Consider the following 27822-nt stretch of genomic DNA (forward strand, 5'->3'; position numbering starts at 1 on the left):
GACGTCTATGTCCCAGAATGCCGTCTGGTAAACAGACATGGAAGCACCTGGTAAAGACCTCCACAGTCAGTGAACATTGCATTCGCTCTTAATTGACGATCTACATCTTTATATTTCACCTACATTCAACAGATTATAATCTCGTATGACCTAAATTTGGTTTTACAACGTTGTGGGATCAGGTAAGAGAAGAAAGGCGTTTTTCGATGGTAGCTGTTAATTACAGTTTTTGGCAGCCTCTCTATACTGGCTTGCTAGCTTGCTAGCCAGCCTGCCAGCCAGCCAATGTTTTCCCATCTATATTAGCTAGCTAGGTGGCTAGTTAATGACAATGAAATACTTTGGCTTGCTTGCAGGCTAACTGGTTTGCTGATATTTAAAATTAGTTGAACGTTACTACCCATCACTACCCAGCGGTTTTATAGGAAAATGTGTTCATGTTTCTCAGACTGTATTTGTTGAGCAAGAGAAAGAATCCAACAGCGATCCAAGTAATACTTCTGAACAATCTAGCAAATGCAGTTAGCAAGCACCGTCGATCAACTACTGTAAAAGAAATATTAAAATGTTATCTGATTTTCTAGTTAGTTAATTATCCAGGTTGTGCCTTTTCGGTGAGCTCAAGACTTTCTGAATTGCTGAAATGTACTGGAAAAGAATATGTCAAAATATTCCCAAGCAGTGATTTTATGCCATGTAGGTAACTTGTCGCTTTCTAGCTTTGAATGTAACTATATTTCCACATAGGTATAGCCAGCGTTAGCTAATCGTCATTTGTGCCTTTCCATCAGTAGTTGGCTTAATCCAAATCCATCAAAGTCAAACTTTTAATTTCATGGTCATAGATGGCTCGATTCAATTTAGTGTCACTGTTGGTCTGTTGACATTGAAAATGTATTTATTTAATTGTGCATTTATTTATTTGTTTATTTGTCTATTTATTTATTTTACTTATGTTTAACAACAAATTTTCATTTCTTAATGTACATGACTCATGTTTGAAAGGATTATAAATTGGCGATTAAAACATTTAGGAAGTATTTGATCCATGAAACATAAAAAGCGTATATTAACTTTGCATCTATTGTGTGCTTATTGGTGCTGTTTTAAAATGTCTTCTTAGCTTTTCAGTGACACGGTTTTCTTTTCAGTGAAGAGGGGGAAAATGCCCCTAAATATTCCAGTAGAATTTTGAGCCAGATTGCAGTTTTAATTTTGTTGGGTGATCTATGCAATACGCCCTATACACTGATTCGGTGTAATAAAAATAATTCAGAAGAAAACCATAAATGAAGCAGTAGTGGACATGTTGCGGATGACTTGACTTCATTGCTGCCAGTAGTTAATTGAGATTACATTACATTACTGTCATTTAGAAGATGCTGTTACCCAGTTGACTTCAACTTTGAGCATTTTTAAAAAACATAGTATGCATTCATATATTATATTTATACTGAAACAATTCAGGTTAAGTACCTTGTTCAAGGATAAAATGGTAGTAACCTACCTGGGAACAAACCAGCAACCTACGTATCAAGTTGAGCTCCCTAACCATTGTACTATGCTGCTGCCCAATAAGATGCATTGTTCCAACAGTAATGACAAAACCTTTGGTACAAGCATACCTAATAAAGACCGCTTTCTTCATTCTATGCAAAATCACTATAATCATACAGAGGAACTGTTTTCAGATCATGTTTCCGTTTATTTAGTAGCCTGGCTCTTATTTTATTTGTATTGTCCAAATGCAGTTAACTCTGTCATGCTTCCATTTCCCCCCGATCCAGGAAATGTATTGTGAATCAGTATTAGGTCAATTTTCTTTTGTGATTTAACACATCCATCGATCCATGTTCTCTATCTGAGATTAATGCAAGATTCAAGAGAGAGAATTTGTTCAGTCCTGTACTGTTATGTTGTGGCACATTCATTAGCAGGAGATTCTGAATGTCTTTAGAAGTCCAGTGGTTTATTGGATAGTGAATCGGCATAGCTGGTTTAATCACCACAAGATTTAAATGGATAATCCAAGAAAGATGTTGAGATGGGTTGGTGTTTTCAGTAATTTATCTGTCAAAGGGATTATTGAATTGTGACCTGTGAGACAATCAGGTGGTCAGCCAGGGATAGTACTTATTGGATTACTTGGCAGTGGCAGAGTTGTTCCATAAGTAGCTTCTGCACCAGCATGAAAGCTCCTGTTGAGAAATACAGAGAAGACTGTGGACACAAGCACTGCTGTCTTCCGTACAGTTAAACAGAATGACCGTTTCCTTCAATTGTACTGGCCCACGTTATTTTCTAGAAAGACAAATGGGCAATTCCCTGTATGATGTTCTTTTTCAGTTAGTGTTTCTGTGAGGGGGTGCTCTTTTCAGGTAAATTTGGGCAGAGTCCAATACATCTGATATGAATTCCTTTCAGATTCTCTGTCTTCGACTGGTGTGGTGGATGGTGATCACGCAAACTGATGAAGCTCGGTTGATCTAACTAATTGGATTCCTTTTTCACATCTGACAAGGTATGAGCTCAATAAATGCACACTGTTGCTCCCTGTAGCTATAGATTCTTCATTGATTCCCCTCCCCTCAAAGCATAGGTGGCCAGATACACCACACAGTTACACTGCTTCAAACCTGGGAAACTGTAGTGACCTGTTGTGACCTCTGATTTCCTGTTGAACTTGAGAAGTCTTTGTTCCACTCATGTTTAGTCCAAAGGGCAGACCAGTACAGACACTTATCCATAGCTATGATGTGATGTTTCAAACAATAATAATTTTTGTTATTAGTTTGTAAATGTTATTCACAGTCTTATGATTTTTTTAACATGACAGTATATCTCAGTTTGTCTGGGATGTAGGAGGAAACCTCAAGGTCTGTTATCCAGAGAGGGATCAAGTCATAATCTTGCGAATGAATCAATAATATTCATAATACTTGTCCAGTATAGTATATTTTTAAACGCAGTTAGGATTTGAATGATATTACACACTGAAATGCAGCACTGTCCACATTTATGTCAACATTCTTTTGTTATTTTAAATATAACTCACCTCTCAAAATGAGGTCGGTAAGACCCTATGCTGAATTAATGCTAAACTAATCTCCCTAAAAGAGTTTGGCATTGAGATGCAGGAAGCATCTGGTTATTGACTGGTACCATGCAGCATAAAAATATTCAAATGAGTGGAGCTCAGAATTATCAAGGGTGATGTGGGTGTTGGACAGTGTGACAGATTCACGATACTGCAGGCCCCATTGTAAGACTACGAGTGAGATGTGTTCCTTTTGGAGATTAGGTGGAAAGTCAGGTCTTCTTTTTTGGTTAAATATTATTGAAATTATTTTTCTTATTCTTACAATGATAAAGAGGTATATTAAATTCCACGCTGATGTAAGCTTGATAGATAGAGGGGAATATCTCTTGTTTGAAATTATTTGGAAGTAGACTTTTGTTTGGAATTCATTTGGAAGTAGGCTAAAGCCTCTGAAAATTGTCTTCTAAAACTGAAGTGGTTGCCCAGCCTGTATATTTAATGTTATTGTAAAGTATTTAAAAATGGCAAATCTCTTCATTACTTGTAAATAATACTGGGGACTGAAAAGGAATGCTAACAGTAAGAATTACTTGTGAAAGTCAAAGTGAACTGTATTATTTCTTTATGCACTGTTTTCTTGCGTCTGGAGTGTACTGTAACACAAGTGGAATGATTCCTTTGAAAGTGAATAAAAAAACTTTTATAACGTTTTATATTTTGGATATATAGACAGGCAGATGACAAATGTGACTAATGCATATGCAAATAAAATGATTGTCGTTACACATGGGATTATTGCATTTATGAGTTAATGATTTGTTTTTTTTAATAGTTTAAAAAAAAAGAGGGGGCCATGCGATGATGACTTAAAATGGGTCAATTTCATATGAGTGTAGTTATCTGGATCCTGGATCCAAGTTGAATATCTGTTACCTATTCTGTGATGTTTAAGATTCTTTTATAAATGACATTTTATTGTAACAGAGAGGTAAACATTAACATGATGCCATTTAAAACCTGTTTAGGAAAAATGATTGTTTCTATTCAAAAAGTAAAATAAGGGGGTTAGTTATGTTTGTTAGCAGGGATGCAACAAGGTTTGGTTTTTAATTATGTATATGAACCACATAATATGTAGATTATAATCATCTTAATCTTTCCACATTTGTTTTTTGAGTAAAGTCGCAATCATTTTATGTAGAATAGGCTTACAGACTCTGACTGTATTTTAATTTATTACCAGACGATGCACTACTTGGTGGTCTTGAAAGGTAAAAACATTTTAACTTACTCTGGGTATGCAAAGTGTTCCGAATTATTTGATTGATCTGCGTTCATTTAATCCTGTTCTGAGTTGTCTTCGCATAAAGCCACATTTTGTGGATAAACAAGAATCGACCTACTGGGCGGAAGTATAGTGCATAATTGAAAATCTCACCCAACAAGAGAGGCTTAATATTATTATTATTATTATTAAGGTACCTTTCTTTGAATTGTTTTGTTCTAATTAAGCCTGACCATTTCCTATTCACGAACTTTACCGTAAATGCGTTAATCACACTTCTACCAAAAGTCTGGATATCTTTCATTTATTAAATATATTTTTGATATTGACTACATCTGTAATGTACTATACAGACCAGGGTTTACATATTTGACCGCATATACTTATTTATTAACGCCTTTAAGTCCTGGAGGGAGTTTAGTTTGTTTTGCAATTATTGAATCGGAAGTGGTATGAGTCACGCCGATATTTATACTATTAGAATTAGCCTAGCTATCTAGTTAGCAAGCTATACGTCGATGTGTAACGTTTGAAAAAGGGCACTCGTGAAAATTAGTGTTATATCGGTAAATGACCCGGATTCCCCGTGTTAACTGTACACGTCGGTGAAGTTCCTCCTTAAAGTTTCATTTCAGAAATCTGCGATTACACCTCTCAAAATGTAGCTGTACCTTTTTATCGAAGGACGCTGTCGTTTATGTTTTATATTCCATTTATCAAAATAAGGGAGAGTCCGTCGATATTACAGTTCCATAAACAAAGCACCAGTAGGCGAGACATCGTAATCAATGGGAACGTGCAGTTTTACGGCGTAAATCAGTTAAGATTTCTGGTTTACCACCTTAAACGCTGACTCCTGTTTTGTTACATTTGTAGCGGAAAGAATGTCGGAAAGGGCCGATGATGACGTCAGGGGGGAACAGCGCAAAGCGGCCAGGCAGCCAAAGCAGCAACAGCAGCAGTTCCAGCAGGGAGAAGGCTGTACAGCAATGGCGACTGTAGGGGAGCGTAGATCTCTGCCCAGTCCAGAAATCATGTTGGGACAGCCGTGGAGCAACTGGGTCGATGCTGCTAAACTCCACGGGAACGACGGTGAGTGGCTGTATCAAAAAAGCCGACAGTCCGTTGAGATTTTAGAAAGCGGAATATCGCGAGCTTTTTGATTGCGTGCAGTTTTGGGGGAAACGAGAAACGCGACTGGTAAGCAACAGCAAGCAAGTGCAACTATTTATCTTCCTGTATGTGATCGCTTCTTTAGGTGCAGAATCAGAAGAAAGTTTGAAAGAGTGCGGAAAAAACCGAGAAGCTATGAGGCTCTGTAGAGATGGTATGTATTGTATTCTCCTTAAAATGTGTCTTTTTTTTTTGTTTGTGTGCTTAGCATAGAGTTAATGCACCAACAGAAACCTGATTTGTCTGTCAGGTGAGCTTATTTGTTAGTCTGGTAGTTAGAGGGCCTGAAAAAATCATGCAAATCAAATGTTGATACAAGGTAGAAAAGTTGCATTATTGAGGAATGGAGTTGTTTCTGTGCAACTCTTCCCGAGGGTGATGAACTTGAACAGGTAATGACTGTTGTGGCTGTTTATTGGCTGGGAGGGGCATATACTGTTGTGGTTGCAGTTTCAAAGTTTAAATGTGAGCGCTAAGGTTGTCATTAAGGCCGACTATTTGTTTCATCTGAAACATGGCACATGTATTGCATTGCAAGTTTGTTATTGCAGTTAGCAATTCGAGCTGAAACCTTGATTCGCCCTGTGACAGCAGAAGAATCACTGTGCACATTGTGACAACATACCTTCACATTAATACATATTTAAAAACTGTGATGATACATCACAATGTAGTAATTGGTCTTCATTTTCAAGAGAGGTGGCTTTTGGTGCATCTGTGCTTAAAAGGCCATTCGGGAATTTTGGCTCAGAAAACCTCCGGCAGGTCTTTATATGAAATCTACTAAATGCAGATACCAGCATCAGGGCACAGTTCATTCTACTGATGACTGTGCAATATAAATGACAAAGAATGAGGAGTGTGGAGAAAATTGCTGAATACCACTCTAAAGAGTCTCACTTCTCCTGAATGGACCCCTACTAAACACTGTCAACATACAGTAGTGTTTCTCAAGTGATATGGAGCTGTCTCTTTAGAGAGAATGTGAAGCATGTCTGTCTGCATGTTTGATTTAATATTAACATTTCCATTGATAAGCAAATTAGGCTTAGCTTGGGTCTAGTGAGTGCTAGGCTCATCTCAGTAAATGCGCAATTTGTCAGTGCACACCTTTCATTCTCACGTTTTCCCTCTATTTGCTCTTGAAAATGAAATGTCTGTCATCAATATTTAAACTTTGGCACTGAAGATACATGAAGAACATCTGTTTCCAACATTGGCACCTTCCCGTTTGGTTCGCAGTTTTGTTATTTTTCAGCATGCATTCAAAAGTGCAAGAGTAGAGACTTTTAGTTTGCATTAAATGCTACTGATACAGGTGATTTGCCACAGATTTACTTTCTTTATGAATTTGGAATGTATACAGTCATGGTCACTTTCAGACTGCTAGGTAGACCCAGTGCTCTTCTGTAGTGATCTGCCCACATGCAGAGAATGTACGTTGGTTGACAGAGGCGGCATCCTGCCAATTTCAATTGATTAGGGACAATAAATATATTTTATTGAGTCTACAGGTTGTAGAATGCAGTTGCTTTCTGCATTTAAGCCACAAGCTCAGTGAGACAGTTTTTGTGATGTCATCAGACTTTGTCATTAGGTGATTGCTGAAACGTAAGGGGTTACATATTGTAGTCATCAGAGCACTTATCGAATGGGTGCATATGCATTGGCAGACAATAAGGCCTGTGTGTGTGTGCTGTAACCACATTGCACAATTTAGAGCATATCCTAGGTTACGCCACATTGTTAGGAAACCTTTCTGCCACACTAAGGTTCAAAACATTTGAAAAAATAATGGGACCAATTTATAATTCTTTTTTTCTTTGTGTAAACAGAGACGGCTGAAAGTAAATCTGTTACATCACCTGCCAGTTGGTATAAATGGAATGCATTTACCCAATTTACCTGTAATTAGTGAAAGCATGACTATGAAGCTTAATTGTCTTGTGAGACTTTCACTGTTTTAGTGCTCGAGGAGATTTCAGAGCTCAATGTGATCTTGGGAGACTGAATAACTGCCGCCAACTTGGCAGCTATTTACTTTTGCGAGAGAAAGTCTCAGATGAGTCCGACAGCCCATTGTATAGTGCAGGGCTTTAACATACTGAAACGGAGGTGCACGTTGACTGAACCCCCGCTGCCTTTGCCAGTCAGCACTCAGCAGTGTTGGGGGGGGGGGGGTAGTTTTCTCATCGGGGTTTTGACGTTGTATCCAGAGCGGTCATGTGCCTTGCCTGGCACTCCCACTCCCAAATACCAGTAAACTGGGTCACGTCCAAACGCAGTGGAAGGTGAGAATAAGAACTTGTGTTTAAATGAAGCTGGGAGACAAATGTACATTCCCACACCCCCTTCCCAGGCATCACAGATCCAGAGTCATCGTGCGCCGCCCACACAGACATCATTTCCTGGCGCTCTCTCGTGATGATGGGGTACTTTGCTCCCCACTTGAGGAACGGTCCGTTCCTCCGGTTCAGTCGGCGATCGTTGCCGTGGGAAAGGTGCGCGGGGGAGGGGCGCTGCGTTGTCATTCGTCGACCCTCTGTGGGTGACTACGTGGCGGCTCTGACTCACCCCGCTGTGTGAAAGGAGTCGTCTCCCAAGCTTCCTCCGCACGGTGGGCACCTCCGCGCGGCCCCAGCGCGGAACGCGGCCCAGGCGGCCGGCCGTCTCCTCGGTCGCCTCGGCGACTCCGCGCCCAGCCGTCGGCGGTCTGTCAGCCGGGAGGAGAAGGGGAGCGTCGGCTCCTTTAGGAGTGCCGTGCTCCGAGCGCTGGCACACCTTGATTGCTTATTACCGACGACGGCGAGAAGAGCAGAATTAATAGAGCCTTGTCTCTAGTCCTTGTGACGGGAGTATGGAAGGAATATGACAGAGTCTGAGTATCAAAGCACCGTCTGACCTTTTTCTATCCCTCTGATGCCACTCCGTGAAGATGTGGTTTTTTTGCATAATTAGGCCTGCATGTCAGAATGCCCTCTAAAAACGGTGTTAACACCAGCCCACCAGTTCACATGAACGATGTTAACATTCTCATTGCTATGCAGAAAGAAAACTGGTGTAATGAGCACTAAAAATAATGCGATTTAAGGCGAGTGAATTTTCCGCGAGGTTAGAAAGTTATACAAGCGTTACGCACTGGAAAAAGGGGGTCCAATGTCTTACTCATTTCACACTGAAGCCTTCAAGTGGGCTGTTGTGGCAGTCATTTTGTAAAGTTTCTCAGGTATGGATGACAAATCTTTCGATGGCAGATTTTATCTTAAAAAGCACATGAAATGGCTGTACTGTGGGTGGGCCGTTTTCACGACAGGCGAGTGGGTTTTGTTTGTCGCAAAACTGGTTGTAAATTAGTTTGTTTTGAAGCCCTGGAGTGATGTTGGAAGTACAGAGTGCCGCTTGTTCTAAAGGGTGCTCTGTAAAGTTTTTTCTATTGTTATTATCATTGTTAATGTCTTGTTTGGATATGCAGATAGGCAGATTACAGCTACCTGAAACTACTGGCACTGAAAGAAATATGAAGTGGAAGTTGAACGACACAGTTTAGCATGTGTAATGGGACTCATGCACACTTTGGTTAGCGTATGTGTAAATTACAGTCACTCTTTAACAGTTGTGCGTTGATAGTAATAGTTTTAGTGCCATGTGTGCATGCATGTAACCTCCTGCATCAGTTCTGATCTCTGGTCTTAATTACTTAAAACACCAAGATCATTGGGAAAGGCATCCAACTTTCTATGGCCAAAAGATGTCATATTTTGAAGGTGAGTTGTCTGGTTTTAAAATAATGGCTTCAACTGCGGGCAGAATGAAGTGAATAAAGGTCAAAGTAACTTAATTGGTCAAGCTTCCTCACTCTCTCTGTTGGGCTATGAAGGAGTTCAGGTTAATATTGCACAGCACTTTGGGTGATCTCTTAATTAAAGGGATTAATTATCTCGTCCTGTGTGGTCATTTCCATCAGTACATTCTGATAACTTTCCAGTTCACATTATGACCTGATTTGATCATGATGTACAATTTGATAAATGTCTGTTAACTGGGAAGTTAGTAATGTGTACACCTTTTGAAGATCGGGACTCTGGATGTGAAATACTGCATAAATGTTTTTCACCTTTCACTTCTAGGCTTGAACTAGGCTATACGTTGCTAAAATGACATGTATTTTTAAAACGGCAAAGATTTGATTAGCGAACAGGTATTTGCTCCAAGATTTCTGCATGACTATATATGATTATATACATTCATATTCTTGGTTGGTCCAGATTTTTTGCTGTGACTTTGAATTCCCACCACCTTGTTCTTCAACAGTTTTTCCACTCATCCTTTGGAATTCTGGTGCCTTTTCCGTGTTTTCTTTTTTTTTTTCACACGCTCGTTTCCCCACTTCTGGAAGAGACCACCTAGGCATGCTCAGTGTGTGTTCTCCTCTTGTGGAGGTCAGACCTCTCCCTGAAAACATCCAAACCAAGGCATGCCCTCCACTCCGGACAGAAAAAGCCTGAAAGAACAACTACAGATGATTAGTGGAAACCCGTCTGTGTAGTTCTTCAAATTCCCTTTTGAAATGGATATTTTGGGCAATCAGTGCTTGTAGTTGCTTTTAAGAACTTGGGGGGGAAATGGCGATAAGAGTATAAAAATGAACCTTGGAGAAAGTAGATACAGATAAGCATACGAGGTGAATGGCCCTCAGTAGGCACATTCATGAGTGCTGTGGAAGTCCCACAGAACACAATTCCTGTCGTTCCTTTACTCCTAACCACTCTAATGGAAGCGCTGTGTGTCTGGTCCTCTTAGGCCTTTAGGATCATTACCCCATTTTGTCCTCTTAATGTAGAAAGCTAAGCAGAGGAATAGGGGGCAATTGCAAAAGTCTGCAGTCTGACTGAGTTTGAGATTGATCCCAAAAGCTTCCCTTCTTGGCCCAAGATGCCTAAAATTGACACCTAGTGATGATTTGCAAAAGACATGTTTGTAGTTTACCTCTGTATTACACCCTCACAGGAACATCTAGAACATAACAAGCCCTGAGCCATATCAGGATTTTGTGACTATTTGTGCTCATATTAGCTGAATCATATCTTGATCTGACGTTTGATTAAGCACCAGGTACGGCTGTAGACTTCAAGTGTATACTAAGGAATTGACTGTGCTGAAGTACAGGCGTGAACCAGTGTAGTTTATAGAGCTGTCAGAAAACTGAAACTAAAGTAATTGGTTGGAACAAAAACCAGCATGCAGACCAGCCCTCCAGGCCCAGAGTTCTGCACCCTTGATCTAGACCAATCAGTGCTAGTGTTTCTAGAAATTTAGGTCATGCTTGAATTTAAGAGTTCAGGCCCATACTCTGTGGATGGAATACAGAGGCATTCAAAATTCTCCCTGTGGAAACTGACTGCGCACACTTTCTCCACCTTTGTCATGAAAGCGGTAAGTGCACTGCATACGTCTCTGTTTGAGGCAGGCAAGGCCACAGTTGGCTGTGCACTGAACCGGTTTGCTGTGGGAGTGATTCGGGGGTCAGTCCATCAGCGGCCTGCATTTTGCAATCAACTATTAACACTGGAAGGACAGAGACACTGAATGAGCCGACATGATGAATTTATAGCAACTTAAAGCAGTAGGTGGTGTCGCTGTTGTGGAATTTCTGCATTTTGGATTCAGATAGTTTTGTATCCCGAACGTTAAAGGGCCTCAAGTGCTGCGATGAGGGCAACAAGGCTTCATGAATCTCGTGAGTGTTTCATGAGTGTTTGGAGCGAACATCTGCTGCAGCGTCTCTGACTGATTTGAACCTAATGTTATATTATTATATGCTCTTATATTTGGTAGCAAGGGACACAAGGGTTTAATATCAGTTGGTGATTCACTGCATAAGCTGAAATCACTGCTGGGTTCATGACGTTGCTTCTGTCATGTCTGGGGGGGGGGGGGGGAGGGGGTTTCTGGGAGCATATGGTGTTTTCTAGAAACTTGTGATCGTGATTGATTTCTTTACTCTGGTTTTCCACCCCCCCCATGCAGATATGCCCATATTTGGCCAGTGCCCCGCACAGGATGATTTCTACCTGGTGATGTGCAGCCACTGCAGCCAAGTAGTCAAGCCACAGGCCTTTCAAGCACACTATGGTAAGTCACTCTGCCTATAAATTAGTTTGGGTTTCTGTGCAGGGGATCATTGTGGACCAGTGCCACTCATTTTACCCAGAGTTCTTCAGTGTACACCTGTCCCTAGGAGGCAGTGTTGTGCTGAGCTGAGAGTGTGTTAGCTGTATACTGCGGTTAGATTAGCTGTCTTCCAGGGCGTGCCTGTGGTGATATGGTCATAGCAGTGCAGAAGCTGGGCTTACGGACGTGCCGTTTGGAAAGGCATTAGAGCAGATATTGACTTCAGCATGATTCTTCAAAAGCAGATTTTTAGCGGGTCTTGTTCACATTTTGAAGGATGGAAAGTGTCCTCTTTGTGAGCATTAAATCTTCTGAGGTAGGTAACTGAGGGGTGAGTCCCAGCTGGCTGTACTCGCCTTATAGAAGCAGGGCAGTGTTTCCATAAGGTTGTGTTGTTGAATCACAAGGCTGGCATGATGAGCGGTGTGCTAGTGTGATGAGAAAAGGTTTGGTTCTCACGTACACTCTGGTCCTGTCTGTACTCCTAGAGCATGCATGTGAGCAAAAATCTTTGATTTTCACAGCCCATGAGTTTCTGTTCTCATTTTACCAGTTAATATTTGACGCCTTTTGCGTTTAACATACCTCCCTGTATTTATTTTTTTTCTTATCAAGCAAGTAAATCATCCGTGAAACATCCAGACAGTCGTTTTATACGAATAGGATAGGATAAAAGAAGCAGGAAATTGATGGTGGTTTAAAATTAGAGGCGCAGGATACACCTTGACCCAGATGTTGAAGAGGCTTTCTGCGGCTGTGTATTAAGGACTGAGGGAACGTAGAGCACAGTATGTGAGAAAAGCGCCCTCTGTGTGTGACCAATTAAATGAGCCGATATTCTCACCTCCTGGAAAGCAGAGCCTCCAGACCTGCGAGAAACTGAAAATGGGCGGAGCCATCATGTACTCACCGGTGGGAACCAATCATTATTCTTTTCATTATTTCAAGGAAATGCACGATTGACAGCTTGTTGTATCATTCTGGGGCTTACAGACGTTGAACAGAGGTACCTATTAAGTGGATCTGAGTGCAGCAAAACGCGTCTTGCTGTTAAATGGGCGCACTCGTGGATTATGGGTGTTGTATTCTTATGGGAGTTGACGTGCCTCCTTGTCCACTGAGTGACAGTGGTTCTTTTACTTTTGGAGAGTTTGTAACCCAGTGTGAGATGCTGTGACATGCTCTCTCAGGCTTGGCAGTGAATACACGTACGTGATAATCATATGATTTGAGATGAAACGTTCGGTGCTCCAGGATGGTGGACAGTTCTAAAGTATTCAGTTTTCCTGAGCATCTCTGAAAGGCTGTCTCAACCAGAACCTTTTAACATTTTTTTAACCTTACCCTTTTTTTGTTAAAAAACAAGCTTTTTATGTTAATGTGTGCCCTTAATTAACATAATTTCTGTTTAGTCATTCATATTTTAATAGGCTACATATAAATTGTTATTAAATAATTATACTTGCTTACTGTGCAGTAAATTGGCACAGCTGGAAGTCTCTAGTTTTCCCCACTCTCTTTACCTTTAGAAGGAAGCTGAAATCCCATAGGGGGAGCTGGTATTCATTCCCTCCTACATTAAAGGACTTTTCCCCTTTTATGCTCTTAAGCTCTGAATTGTTTAACTGAACATGAATGTGCCCGGTTGAAAGATGTACACACCGTCTCATATGTGGACTGGGATTGCTGTATGTCACTTATACCAACAGGTGCCCGGTCCATTCCGTGTGGGTGAGGGTCGGTCAGTTGGCATGGACACTTGGACAGAGCAGGTGTCTGTTACATGCCCCTCAGCTCAGTGAAATGGGGCATACAAATCAATCTGGAGATTTTTGCTCTTATTAGTTGATAGAGTTATATTCAGATTTGTTTTCAAATAGGAGCGATCTGTGAGCCACATTTCCAGAACTGTGTATGATCTTGTACCAGGCCTGTCCAACAGGTGGAGATGGAGGGCTATTTTAGTCCTTTGGTGACATCTATTGCTGTTCTGGAGAACTGCATTAGAAATATCAAGGGTATGAAAGATGCTTGTTGTTGAGGCCTAGTTTTTCTGAATGCATTTCGGAATGAACAGTTCCTAAAATTGGGTCTGTGACCTACAGAGCTGTTTTTATGAATGTTATCCCATAGGGAATTTTGAACCTTCTAAGGGCTTCTTCATATTATTTAATATCCTCTCTTACTTTACATAGGGGAATTAAATTTATGTGATGTGTCCTGGAGATGTTTTAGTAAATATAAATATTATATCTAAAGAATGTAATGTAATGTGAAGAGATCCAGAGTAGGCTTTCACCCTTTCAGTATTTAGTCATTGATGAAATCATTGCTATGCTAATTTGCACAGCCAGCGTCAGATGAGGGATATAAATGGCATTCAGTATCTGACTGTATCACCTTTTGCAGCAGATCTTTCACAACTTGGTTGTATTTATCTATCTTTCCACCGGATCCTTTAATAGTCATAACTGTTGGATTCATTGCTAGAACCTTTGACTAGGTGCTTTTAGCTTTTATGCAGCTTACGTCTTTCCATCCATTTTTAGTACATACTGAAGTGAATCAGGCCCTTGTTTGATGGTGCAATGGCAGTGCCCCACCTGGGATGTGAACCCGTGACCTCAAATGTTACGAGCCCAGTTTCGCAGCCTCTTTTTTGCCACCCTCAAGAAATTTATGCGCCACTTGTCTCGTACCTTAGCACAGCTGCAGCTGATTCTGAGAGTTATTTATTTTGCACAGTTGGTTATGCTTTAGTAATGTGGTTTTGACAAAACGCATGTGAAAGCCAGGGTTAATTTACTCTACGAAGTGCTGCTTTGAAGGTGCTTGCGTTTCTGTTCAGACGCAAAAGGCCCTCGGAGTGCTGTAACACAAATAATCTGGCCCAGACACAACCCTGCCTCGCCTCTGGGTGTTTACCGCAACCGTTTAACGCATCAGACAGTCTGCTGTCTGTCGGCTTCAGAAAATCTCTCTTTCTCTGTCGCATTAGTGAGTAATACCAAAATTATAATGCATGCTGCCACGCCAGATCATTGGACATCATGCCGCATTCTGTCAAAATGGTTAACTAGCTACTTGTTTTACCAGCACCTTGCACATGCTGTAAATAAGTGGTTTTATTACGCAGTCAGTACCTAACGCTGCCTGGAAATGTAGCTTGCTAAATGATCTTTTAGCCAGGTACTGACATCATAAGCGTACATGTTGGAAATGGCAAGAACCGACTCAACTGTTTCTAATTGTATAACAGTTCATTTTAAAAACATGGATAAATCTGTGTTAAAATCACAGACGGCCCTTCACGCTCTCGCCCGTCCATTAATGTGCAAGCTCCACAGCAAAAGCATTAGCCCAGTACATGTGTGATGGATGTGGAATCTCTGCTTGTGTAAGCCCTGAACCCTTGGGATTGTTTTACAGTACTATACAGTTCTGCTTAATTTTGACTCATTGGTAAATCTTTGCTTTGAGTGAAGCTAACCTCCAGTGAAGCGGTAGCAGACAGTAATAAATAGTGAGAGTCTGAAAGGCAGTCTGGGTCCGTCTGCCCGGCGTGGGCTACGGGTTCTGGTTCTGTGGCCCGCCCTGCGTGGAGCGCTCCGCTGCTGCTCAGAGAGGGGTGGCCATTTCTTGCCCACCCACAAGGAGGATCCTCTCACGTTTTGCAGATTTGATTTATGAATAATGTAAACAAATAAGCTAATCTCCTGAAGTTTAGGGTTCACACTCATGTCTAACCAAGCATTTGCATATCGAAAAAGTTTCAGAAAAGCCTCAAACCAGTAGACATACCCACAAGATTAAGCAGTGCTGTTTCATTACTATTGACTATTTAGCTGACTCTTTACAAATGAGTGTTGACTAAAAATACTTGTTGTGCACAGTGTATGTGGATATTTCAAAGCTGGTATTAGCCTATATCAGAATAGATCTGTTGTGTTCTACAGAAAGCTTCAGGTAGGGTGACAAGCTCAAAAAATAAGTGCCTCACACTTCCCCCACACATTCTATATGAAATAGCTGGGGAAAAGGCGGAACTTCCAGGAGAAACATTGCTTCATAACTTCACAGCTCAGCAGTATTATTTTAAGATCCAGTGCGCACGGTGGGATGTTTTCTTTAGCGAGTCAGATTTGTTTGTGTTCATCAACCTCGACTAAAATTGCATGTGCTACAGCCCTCTGGCGCAGCTATTCATAATAGCACTTTGTGAAGTGCATGGCAGGAAGAGGGACGCTGCGGAGTGTTGAGGAATAATTGGGCTGTTGTCGACTCCCGGTTCCCGCGGCGTTAACCGCTCTGAGTTTGGCCTCCTGACGCCGTGCCAGACGCTCCTCTCCACAACCAGAGGGGCTCGTTTGCATAAACGGGGACTTCTCGTACGACAGGCACGAAACGAAAGGAGACTCCTCCCCCCCCGTTTGGCTGTGTGCGCGCCAGGACCTCTGTGACTGCTGCGCTCCGCGGCGCTAGCAGGAAAGGAAGGAGCGGCGCCCGTACGGGCCGTCTCGCGCTGGGGTGGGAGCGAGCGTGTCACGCTGAGGGGAGGGGCGGCGGGTGGAGGAAGAGGAGCAGGAGGAGGAGGAGTAGGAGGAAGGGGGCGCTTCTCAGAGAGGCCTGGCTGGTGCGTGGCGAGCGCAGGCTGAGAAGCTCGCCGCCCTCCCTCTGAGACTTGGCTTTGGCCCGGAGCCCAGATCTGCATGGAGTTCGCAGAAGGTTAGTGCAGTTGTGCATTAACTCTGAGCTGACTGAGTGGGACACGCAGCAACGCTTCTGTCTTTGCTTACTTTCCCTCTCCTTCTCTCTCTGTATCTCTGTGTATCTCTTCCTGTGTATCTCTCTTTAGCGCTCTCTCTCTGTATCTCTGTGTAGTTATCTCTGTCTCTGTGTCACCGTGTCTCTCTCTGTAGCTCTCTCTCTCTGTCTCTCTGTGTCTCTCTCTCTGCTAGCTTGTTTCCGCTGCGTCGCTGAATAGCGCTGTGTAGCCATGTGTTCGGGCTGCTGGCTGTGCGGAGCAGAAGTTGTTGTTTGCTGGCTCGGCTGGATAATCTGATAAGATTAGCTGCGGCTGTCGGCCTGCACTGGCCGTTCTGAAATGTCAGCGGAGTCATCTGGGCGAACCTCAGAGCCAAACAGGCTTTCCTCACGAGCTGCTGCACAGCCGCGCGCGCACGCAAACTTATTTTTTGCCTCGTCAAAAGCGATGCGAAGACGACGACTGGTTTTCACGCCGTAAACGTGTTTTTTCTTTCTGCCTGTGAGAAGGCGGGGCCGGCTTTGCCTCTGTGTCGTAAACGGGCAGGAAGGGCCGCCCCGGACAGGCCCCCTCTCTCCAGCCCGACGGCCGCCGTGAGCGGAGGTCAGAGCAGGAGGGTTTAGGAAGGCGCTTAAAAAGGTGTTTACGGCGGGGGGATCCTCTCCCCTGTGCTCCAGGCTTGTTTAAGCGCTTGGCGGGAGCACGGAGGGAGCCTTTTCGCTCCCTGCGAACGCCGCTCCCTCCTCGTACGGATTTGCATGCTCTGCGCGCTGTACGGATGCTAAGCGCAGGAAATTACCTCCTTGACCCGTAATACTGTTTTAAGAACTGCCGTGGATGGGCCTAATGGCTCTGCTCGAATAGCAAGGCCCCAGAGTGTTTTCCTGTTACACGCTGAGGTTTGTGCTGAAGAGGCAGATCGCGGAAGTCTCCTAATTGAGACTGTTTTCATGTTGGCATATCGTCCTGTACTTGATGCTTAGCTTGAATGGTACAGACAGCGCACAGTTGTATTCATAGATGGCCTAATAGACTGTGCAGTTGTGTAAAATGGTGCCCACAGAGCATATAAATATGAAAAAAGCAGGATTTATACCTCTTTATTTCTCTGGATGGAAAAATATGTGACTACCTTTTCACTTTAGAGCAGTGTCTGTTTCAGTTACAAATGCTGAAATGGTTGTGAAAGCTGACTAGACTCCAGTGAATGAGTTTGGTCAGGGCCTCACTGGAGAGCCATTTTGTTAGGTTCACTTCCAAGGTAACAGACCACAATCGTTTGCTTGTGATGGCCGTGTTTTTCCTGCTGTCATTTCTTTGCCCTTTGAAAGGCGCTTGGCTTGTCTTATTGTGCAAATGCTGGAGGGGCATTCATACTCTGTGGCTATTTACAGACTTTCTGCTGTACCCCAGCAAAGCCATTCCACAGTACAGTCCAAATATCCAGTCTTATTTTAGGTCTCCAGTCTTAAAGGAATAAGTGGAATTTTCTGGGTGGTTGTTCATCTGCCGCAGGCCAGCAGTTCTTTAATTCCCACGTAAAATTGCCTACATTCATGGCTGGCCATTGTTTTCACAAGTGTGGAGTAATGATACTTAATGGATTTAGGCTCTGTTGTAGGAGAGATCAATGTCTATAGTATTTAAAATACTAAAATTATGTCACCTTGTCATGAAGACGAAAAAAAACAGAAGGTCGCGTTTTTTATCAGGAATGTCCAGTCTGATGCTCCAGTAACTCTGATTTTGCATTATTGGAACTGTACGTGGCTTAATGGAAGAACTTAGATGAGCAAATACAATGCATGTCATACGTGTCCCACTTATGCCGATGTACGTGCCGTTCTGGTGGTCCTTCTTGTATTACTTTCTTTTTACACCAAAATACATTTTGACTGGTAAAAAAAAATAATTTCCCTGTGGATAATGAAGTTTATTGATCAGCACTCTGTGCACGTATGATGCTGAAACCGCTAAGGAGCATTTTGCATTGCTCCCTGGTCAGTTTGGGAGCCTGTCAAATAATGTACCTATCTAGATGTTTGGCGTGGCACGTGTAGACTACATGACAGTGAATGGGAGGAAGAGATACAATAGACAATGTTAAGGAAGTTTTGCAGTATGTCCTGGGGCGGGTCACTGATGACAGTGATATAAAAGGGGTTTCTGGGAATGGCAGAGTTGAGCAGGTTTGACCGATGTTCACCGCACCCCCACAGAGAGGAGACACGGCCCAATCAGCAAGCCCGCCCTGGCTGGCACGTCGTCCTCCGCCTACCCCCTGCCCACGCTGTCGTCCCGGGGCAAGGGCAGCGGGGGCGGGAGCTCTGGGCTCGGGGGCGGGGCCGGGGGCGGGGGAGTGGGTCGCTCCGCCGCTGGGAATGGCGCGTCCTCCAACTCCAGAATCCTAAAACCCAAAGAGAAGCTGCCTGTCCACGGAAGGCCCCAGTTCCCTATCAAGGTGCCTCACAACAAAATGTAAGTGAACGCATTCTCTAGCACAGGTTCACCCGTGTGATTCCAGTACCTGTTGCTTGACTCCAGCTATGCTGTCTGTACAGCCTCTCTAATGGCACCCTGTGTCTTCGTCTCTACCCGCCTTCGAGAGCTCTTGTTTTCACACATTTCCTGTTGTTTGAAAGTTTTTGTGATATGACTGTTCCCTTGTCTGCGGTAGATTTGATGATTAATTTGCAGTCGGGTGAAAAGTCCCATGAACACACAATTCTGTCCCTAATTTTGTATGATTAGTCATGCAGAAGCACGTGTCTTTTCCTTTCGCTAATCGAGGAGAAACATGTATCTTTGCTCTCTCTTGTAACAGTGGGACATGTATTTGTCGTCTCAACATGGACAGGTGTGTCTTTGCAATCTTGTTATGGAGAAACATGTCTTTGCTCTCCCACAATAGAGAGATGTGTTACTGTTCTTCAGTAATGCGATGTGTCTTTGCTCTTCCGTAAGGGCGAGACATGGCTTTGCTCTGTCATCATGGAGAGAAGTGTCTTTGGCCGATGTGTGCTTTCTCTTCTCATAGAGACACGTGTGGTCTCTCATCACAGTGACGCCTGTGTTTACTGTATCACAGAGAGGGTGTGCCTTTTCTGTCCGTACGGACGCGTGTTCTCACAGTCCCCTGTCCCCCTCCCTGCAGCTTGACTCCTGCGGTCACCATGGAGAAGATGCCCCTGAGGGTGGACGCGTCTGCCAAGCTGGTCCACGTCCCCACGTCCAGCACCACTGTGAGCTCGCCCATGAAGCCCGGCCTTAACTGTCCCTCCATACCAAAGGCGCCCCTGCTGGCCCCGGGACAGATCCCCAACGGGAAAAGCCTCCCGTCCCTGGACAAGAAGCAGGATGACAACGCCAGCACCAAGAGACAACTGCACAAGAGACCCTCTGGTGAGCGAGCCCAGTCCAGTCGGACTGCCTCAGCCCAGCAGCCGGTCCGCAGACTCAGAAGCCTGTCTGCTAATGAAAGCTAAAGAGAGGCTTCAAAGTTCTGTCCAAGCATGTGTGTCTGAATCCAGACTCTCTGCCCTCTTGTCTCATTTCGTTTTGCTGCGTCCAGCTCTAGTCGTTTGAAAGGAACACAGTGGACAGCACACTAGTTATAGTAGGGGGCTCCAACTCCAGTCCTGAAGAGCTGCAGTTTGTGCCAGTTTGTGTGACTTCTTTTCAGTCAGCAGCCAATCTAGGCCTTGGAAACAAGGTGTGCAGACTCTTTAGTCAAACAATGACTTAAATTGAGCAGGAACATAAAAAAAAACTAGCAGACACGGCAGCCTTCTAGGATTTGGGTTATAGACTACTATAAATGCGGTTACTTGAATAAAATTTCTTTCTAAAGCTAGATTTGCATTTAATGCTAAGCTTTGGCCTCTTTATGCATCAGAGTGGATGCTGAGTAGAAGTATAAGGCTTTTGCATAGCATTTTGCATTGCTTTAATGTTACTTCCATTGAGGATGAATGATCTTCTCGTGCTGTGACTGAAGGGAACAGGTTGTGAGACTCGCGGGGTTTTGCTGCTTCATTACTCACAGAGCGGGAGTTCAATCCTGATATCCACTGCGGGGTGGTGGACCTGGCGGCTCGGAAGCCATGCACGCGCTCTCTCACGTGTAAGGTAGGCGCGCTGCCCCCCCCCCCCTCCAGCTGCGCTTTCCCCAGCGTGTCACTGTTCCCGTCCGGTAAGGGGGTTTTGCGTATACGCTGAAGGACATTCATCGCTGAACTTGTTTCACTCCCATATTTCCCTGGGAAATTCTTCTGACTATCTAGCCTATGTTGTTACTACTACACATATGACAGATTTTCTTTTTTTTTTACTGAGCAGTTTTTAGGAAATGATGTGGAGTTGATTTTTGCCAGTTATTTTTAATGTATACTCAGGCTGCCAAAACCAGTAATTGCTGCCTTATAAGCATGTGTCAGGATTCCTTTTGACCGTAATGATGTGTTAAAGCTGAACAGTTACTAATACACATTAAGTGAGCCAGTTAAGGGTGATGCTTGGTCAGAGGAGAAAATGTTTAATGTTATGAGTAGCTGTGCCTTTATGATCAATGCTGGGATGATCTTCTCCTTGTACACCAGCAGAGGGTGATGCTGTGTCAGCAGAGGGAATATGGAATGTCATGAGTAACTCAGTGAGTAACGCCTGGTTCTGTCTTCCTCAGACACATTCCTTAAGCCAGCGGAGGGCGGTGTTGGGTCGGAGGAAGCGCTTCGACACTCTGTTGGCGGAGCATAAGAGTAAAGCCAGGGAGAAGGAACTGCTGCGTAGCTCGGAGTACCCCCAGCAGAACCCCGCTCTCAGGGACCCTCACCCGTCCCCCTCCCGCGTAATGCAGGACCCCCACCAGGTCCCCCACGGCAACAGCACCGCTGCCGACGGCAAGCCTTCAGCACCCAGCAAACCCAAACCTCACAATCTTGGTCTTCCACGGTGAGCGACCTCACCTTTTCTGTCCAGGTCATCTGCGGCGTGTTGGAACTGCCCGTGGCAGCACTGACGCTGCTATTGGAGATGTTCCGCATTGAATTTTGTTGCGAAATATTCACCCTTCGAGAGCTGTCACATACATTTAATTCCACTTCATCTTGCATTGCTTTGTTCAGGAAGCAGTTAAGACTTGCCAGTAATCAGAGCTGTTTTATACTGAAGACATGTTTAATTTGGCAGCCGTCTTCAGAAATGTTCCGCTGAATAAATTGAGTCGCCCTGTAAACAAAATAAATCTCTGGGTCAGCGCTGCTCAAACCTGTTCCTGGAGATCTATCGTCCTGCGGATTTTCATTTCAACGCTAGTACAGCACACCTGATTCTTAAAGTTAGCAGCTCAACATGATCTCTAGCTGTTGACTGCTTTGTTAGGGTTGGAGTGAAAACCTCCAGGATGGTAGATCTCCAGGCACAGGGTTGGGCAGCCCTGCTCTGGGTGATATCAAACCTGCTGGGACTGCTTACATGGCTCTTCACTTTTGACCAGGATCGTGCACGCTACTTCTTGGCAGCGCTGTGTGTAGAGCAATATGAAAAGAGCTATATGAAGCAAGGTGGTAGGGTCACATGATGAAGATGTTACTGGCTTGGGTTCCCCACTGCCTTGCTTCTTGTGCTGCTATTTTTCTCAATGAAATGAGGGAGAGCTAATGTATATACTGGCATTGCTCTGCAGGTGAAATGACCATGCTTCAGTATTCTCTAAAAACTGGAGCAGGCTGGTGTGAGGGTGTTGAAAATAATGCGAGCGTGTGTGTGTGTGAACGTGCAGAATGAACAGCAGTTCCTCGCATCCCAGTGGGAACCACCAGGGAGACCCCTCCCTGTTCCACGAGCTGCCCCACCACGCCGCGCCCACTGCGGACGGGGCGTCCCGCTTGTCCAGCGACGAGGGGGAGAATGAGGAGAAGGAGGAGGTCCCAGACAAACTGGACTGCCACTATTCAGCCCATCACCCCCGACCCGCAGCCGTGAGTCCAGCTTCACCCGTCTCCACCCAAAATCCTACTCACACCCATCAGAGAGGGAGCTTCCCTCCTCCAGAGCTCCGCTCCACTTAATGTTTTATTCTGTATTATTCCACACCTAGTCAAGGGGTCCAATCAGGAAAGTTTTTTTTTTTCTTCTTGTAGAAACGTTGAAACGTTGAAATCTAGTCTCTCTTTTTCTCTCTGGGCATTTTGAAACTTTGTTAATGTTATGTACCGTCAAGTGCATTGTAAATCAATTTGGCCTTCTGTGAAATGATTCGGTTAACTGTTGCACAGAAAAGCCAGTTGTTCTGTTTTTAAATGATTGAACCTGTTTCCCTGGCAGTCTGATTATTACCTGCAGTGAGTAATTCTGACTGATGGCCAAGCTGCCGAAAATGTCGGCGGTTCCAAAATCGCTGCTCTCGGCTGGGATGCTGCCGTTTTCCGTCGGAACATTTTGAACCTGTTGAAGCTCAGGAGTGTATTTTTTATTTTTAATGAGAACATACTGCAAACAGTAGAGATTGTAGCAGTGAAAACTCTTTTTATCGTCAGACGTGTACATTTTAATGTGATGGCATGGTAAGGTGTTGGCTGGAACAGTAGTCAAGCTGCAGAAGATAGGTCTCCAAAGATGGCATTAGAGATCGCAGTACTGTTGGGTAAGTCTAGTGTAGGCACTTCCCTGGAGTGCAGGCTAGGCCCTTTTGGCCCGACACTGCAGCCTTGAGCCAGGGCTGTCAGCAACCGGCTACAGCTGGGAATCTACGCAAGCGTAACACATCTGGCTTTCCTGCCAGGGTCACGGTGGGTTTCATTCAGCCAGGGTTGCTCCGGTTACCACTGCATGAGCTCCACCCAAACGCACAAGACACGGAGCCACTGGTTTGTGGATGTGTGCGTTGCACACACTTCAGCTGCAGGGCTTGTGCGCAGGTGCAAGTGACACAACAGGCACGACTGTGGCGAGGCCAAGTTGGGTTTAAAATTCAAGGAACTGGCAAGATGTGTGGCGCAGTCCGTAGGGCAGCCGGCGCTCGGCCATATGCGACCCCCCCCGCGCGCCGGCCGGGGGCCAGTCTCTGGCATGGCACTCATCTGTGGTGCCTTCTGCCTGAATGGAGCAAAGAAAAGGAGGGTGGACGGTCCAGTGTCCTATAAAATGCAATGAAAGAATGAACTGGGTAGCCCTGATTAAGATTAAACTCACTATACACAGGAGGGATATTTAGAGTCTTTTTATAGTTTGCTCCTGCAGAATAGTGCGTCACTAGTCTTTCCCTCAGACTGTGGAGTGAGCTCCTGGCTCTCCAGGCTATGGTTTTTAAAGCAGTGATGCATCTGAAAAATGACCCAGCTGAGCGCTTACCTGCAGGCGATTCTACACTCCTCCCACACCAGGAAGTGGAGATCCACACATTAATACAGGCCACGTTTTCCCACGCAGATTTGTTCGTTTGGGAGTCGACTGTTTGGGAGAAGCTGCTATGCGTTTGACCGACGTTGGGATCGAGTTCGGTGCGTGCTCAACGCCATGGTGGACAAGCACGTCAATTCTCAGATGTGGAAGTAAGTGGCTTTTGTTTCGAGGTTTGTTTTGTTTTGTTTTTTTGCTTGAACTTCATGTATTCTCCTTACAGATGTTTTCAAGTCTGTGTTTGTAGACTAATACAAACACAGGTCTGTGTGTTGTATACAGTGTGTATAGTGGCCTTAATGCTTAGAATCAGGGATTAGGAGCGTAGATCACTATCTGGAATGAAATACAATGCTATTAACTGGTTTATACATACTCTTAAAATATTGTTTTCCCTCCAGTACACTTAAGTGATTTTCTTTTTAATTTTTGTTCCATGAAAAATTTTGTTTTCGTTTATCGCTTTCGTTCACTAAACCGTTTCTAATCCCTGGCTTAGGTGCCTTACGCAAGTGTTCAGCAGGAAGTCCAGCACAAATAGGACCTCTGCTTATTTACATGCTTATTTCACCACAACTGTTTTTTATAACGGAGGTTCAACTGAGTCACTGAGGGGCTGTAACAGTTAAAAATGGTGGGAGGACATAATCAGTCCGGCTTTGCTTTTCTGCTTTCCCAGGAAAATTCCCCCAGCCTCAGAGATCTCCTCCTCCAATGCGCATCACAAGACAAGCACAAACTCCCTGCCCGCGTCCCACGCCAACGCCAACGCCACGGGGTTCCTCAGCCCGACCTCCGCCGTGTCCTCGCCCTCCTACACGCAGTCCCTGTCGTACGGGACCACGCTGAACGCCCGCGCCTCCCCGCTCAGCCCCGCCGAGCACCCAGCCTACAACTCACTGTCCAGACAAGTGTCTTCGTCGCCCCAGATGCCTTCGGGCCACTCGGCCGTCCCCTCCCCCCTTTCCAGCAGGGGCCCCAAGGCCCGGCCCAGCAGCAAGCCCTTCAGGTCCCGCGAGACCCCCGTCCCCATCGCCAACTCCAACAGCAGCGGCAGCATCAGCATGGGCAAGAAGAGGAAGAACAGCTCCCCGCTGCCCTCCCACGCCCCCTACTCCACCGAGTCGTCCTCCTCCTCCTCCTCATCCTTGTCCTTGAAGAGAAACTGCGTGATGAACTCGGGCGGCTCAGGGAGCGTGTTTCACCCGTCGCTCGCGTCCTCTTCCTCGTCCTCCTCCTCATCTCACAGCGGCGTCCACAGCGTGGGGCTCAACTGCGCCCCCGGCAGGACGAACTCTCTCAGCCTCAAGCAGGACCAATCAGGGAGGGGCCCCCCGTGCGGGACCCCGGCCGAGTCCATCAAGCGCATGAGCGTGGTGATGAACAGCAGCGACTCCACGCTGTCCCTGGGGCCCTTCGTGCACCAGGCCGCCGAGCAGCCCGGCTTCTCGCACGGGCACGGCCACGCTCCGCTGGACGGCCGGCTGGAGGGGAAGAGGCGCAAGGGCTCCCCCGGGTCCAGCGGCATCAACAGCGGCGGCGCCGGAGGAGGAGGGGGCGGCCCGGGACCCGGCCGGCCCAAAATGGCCAGGCCGCCCGTCGTCAACAACATCCACGGCAAGCACGGCCGGGCCATCCCAGGGACGCAAGGACTCCCCAACAACTCACTCATACAACAGGTGGGCTGCGCCGGTCCTCACAGCCTCACGGCTAAGCTGTGAGAGAGCCCACTCTGATCCTCAGGGGCATCTCACTGTGTCTTCTTCACTACGTCCCTTAACTTGTAATGACCACCATTCTGGCCCATGTTTGTGTGTGGCTTCAAAAGCCCCACCCCAAGACTGCAGGGCAATGCAGGTAATCCAGATTAGAAATTACCCACGTTCTGTTTTGGCCATATGTCAAAGTGTTTTAAACCAGTTTGACTAATTTTATGCTGTGATGTTTAGTAAGGTGTATAAAGGCAGTACATGCATTGCAGTGATTGAACATGGAACAGAGGTCATGCTGTGACAGTTTGTAACTATTCCACTTCATCAAGACTGTTAATTGGCAGAGCCATTTGTGGATGTCGGATGAAGAACTTGCAAGGGCCAACAGTAAGACAAGGTCACTTATAAAGTGCTGTTTGAGATCTTTATTAAACAAAGCATGTTCTTGTTTTCTGTCTCCTCCAGCCAAAGGCACGTCCCTGACAGTTGTATGGGCCTCTCTGCACAGAACCGGACAATGTAAGCAGAACAGTACCAGCTGTGTTACTCTGAACTGCACGAGGCCTTTTGTGTTAATCTCAGCTTCCCAAGATCCTCAGGGGTGGAGATCCCACCGGACAGTCGGTGACATCACGGAAATTCCCCGAAGCCGTGCTGGCACAGGGGACACCGTGTACACGGGAAGGGGCGGGGGTTGGGGGGGGGGGGGGTTTGATGGGTGGGGGTTGATGCTCCTATCAGTGTTACAGTGGACCGCTGGTCTGTGAGGTCTTCCTTTGGAGGACTCTGCTCAGTGACCTCACACAACGTTCTATGGTACAGATAAGGGCTGGTTCATGCAGCGCTGCACCCGCATCCAGATGTCGCGCTGGGGAAAATTACTTCAGTTGTTACCTTCGGTAAAACACGTGGGTTTCTACCAGTCTCTTCTTCGTAGTATGGATGCAAGTGCACATTGCATGTGTTCGTCAGGTCAGATTCTGCTAAACTACTGGGGGGAAAAAACCTAAGGTAGTGGTAAGAAACTTGTCAGGAGTTCCCACATTTCATACACAATCACTGACTTTTTTATTTTTTAACTTTTTATCATAACATGGGCACAGATGCTGTTTGTCCAAGATCGCCAAGCTGTTTAGACTCGGTTAATTGGGAGGTGTTTAAACCGTTGTGAAAGATTGCGCTTGGTTTAGTCGTGTCTGATGGGTGCCTGAGTAAGCGGAAAGTTGCCTGGGATCCATGCGGTTGGCAGCGTAGGGAGTAGTCCTTCAAATCTCAAGATTCATCCAACATGGTCCCTGGTGATTCCTCAAACGTGGGCTTATGCAAGGAGGGAAATTGGAAGCTATCACTGGCACTCACATTTCCTCTCTCTATGAATGCAATTAGACCTGTTTCATGGTTTGGTGACTAGTGTGTTAATTCCTTTGAAGACCAAATCTTAACTGCTGTTATCACAGAACAATGTTAGGGGGAGAATGACTCCTTTCCTCCAGAGGTTTAAAGGACAAGTCTGGTTAAAATCTGTATTCTTTTATTTTGTTAAATACGTAATGTGTGGACATATCTCGTGCACAAACTAGCAAAAAATTGGTGAATCTAGAAGCAACCGGTCCGATTAAATGACCATTAACCAGGGTGTAGATAGACTTCTGAGTATTTATATGAAGGAATTGACTGTGGGAACAATTTTCTATTGGAAATGAGTATCTTTTACAATCGTCATCACTGTAGACACTGGGAAGCAGTGTTGCATCATGGGAGGAGGGTAGGTTCTGGAGTTTGTGTGGCTTTGGCACCACACTTAATTAAGTCTTTGATACATGTTATAAAATATATAATAAGGTAGATTTTAACTGGACTTGTCCTTTAAGTCATTAGTTTTGGCAAAAATACTTTAACTTGGATAAAGAAGCAAATGCATTGCACTTTGATAATTAGCACAAACACTAATCATGTGACAAGAGTATAGAATAACTGGAATAAATTAACTCGATTTCCTTGAATGATATGTTCATATGTTCAGCCGCTTCTGTGTATTTAGGTCATGAAATACTGGATGGATTTTTTCTTCCTTTCCTTTTTTTATTAATGCAAAATGAGCACCCACATCACAAACTACAAGAGACTCCCAACTGTGAATGGTACTGACCAAACCGAAAGCCACTATTTATAAGTAGATAAAGATTATTTTTGTTCATTTTGCCCTCTTCAACTGGCCAGAAGTGGTAGGCATTTTAGAGGCAATGCCCCTTGCCCTGAGCCCAACACCACTACAGTT

At 44.9% G+C, this 27822-nt stretch overlaps 1 protein-coding gene and 1 long non-coding RNA gene across 4 annotated transcripts; one reads left to right on the forward strand and one right to left on the reverse strand.

The window, feature by feature from the left end:
* Positions 1–30: 30 nt before the first annotated feature.
* LOC118211007 (ataxin-7) lies at positions 31–26231 on the forward strand. Of its 3 annotated transcripts, XM_035387641.1 has the most exons (14): positions 31–182; positions 2425–2521; positions 4284–4311; positions 5202–5417; positions 5584–5652; positions 11526–11630; positions 18654–18912; positions 19589–19836; positions 20480–20562; positions 21116–21384; positions 22214–22412; positions 23863–23984; positions 24512–25511; positions 26010–26231. In XM_035387641.1, the coding sequence occupies exons 3-14, from the start codon at positions 4287–4289 to the stop codon at positions 26025–26027; spliced, it is 2613 nt and encodes an 870-aa protein (XP_035243532.1). In that variant the 5' UTR covers positions 31–182; positions 2425–2521; positions 4284–4286; the 3' UTR covers positions 26028–26231. The 3 variants fall into 3 exon arrangements, with proteins under 3 accessions (XP_035243532.1, XP_035243533.1, XP_035243534.1); XM_035387642.1 differs by lacking the exon at positions 4284–4311; XM_035387643.1 differs by lacking the exons at positions 31–182; positions 2425–2521; positions 4284–4311; ... (1 more) ...; positions 5584–5652; positions 11526–11630 and adding an exon at positions 16276–16394.
* On the reverse strand, positions 1685–5206 carry LOC118211010. The gene is made up of 2 exons (XR_004761946.1): positions 4997–5206; positions 1685–2198 (listed from the first exon to the last, which is right to left on the reverse strand). It is a non-coding gene; the product is annotated as an uncharacterized LOC118211010 (long non-coding RNA).
* Positions 26232–27822: the final 1591 nt, after the last annotated feature.

This window comes from Anguilla anguilla, chromosome 13, assembly GCF_013347855.1.
Source record: "Anguilla anguilla isolate fAngAng1 chromosome 13, fAngAng1.pri, whole genome shotgun sequence".
In the NCBI taxonomy this organism is placed as follows: Eukaryota; Metazoa; Chordata; class Actinopteri; order Anguilliformes; family Anguillidae; genus Anguilla; species Anguilla anguilla.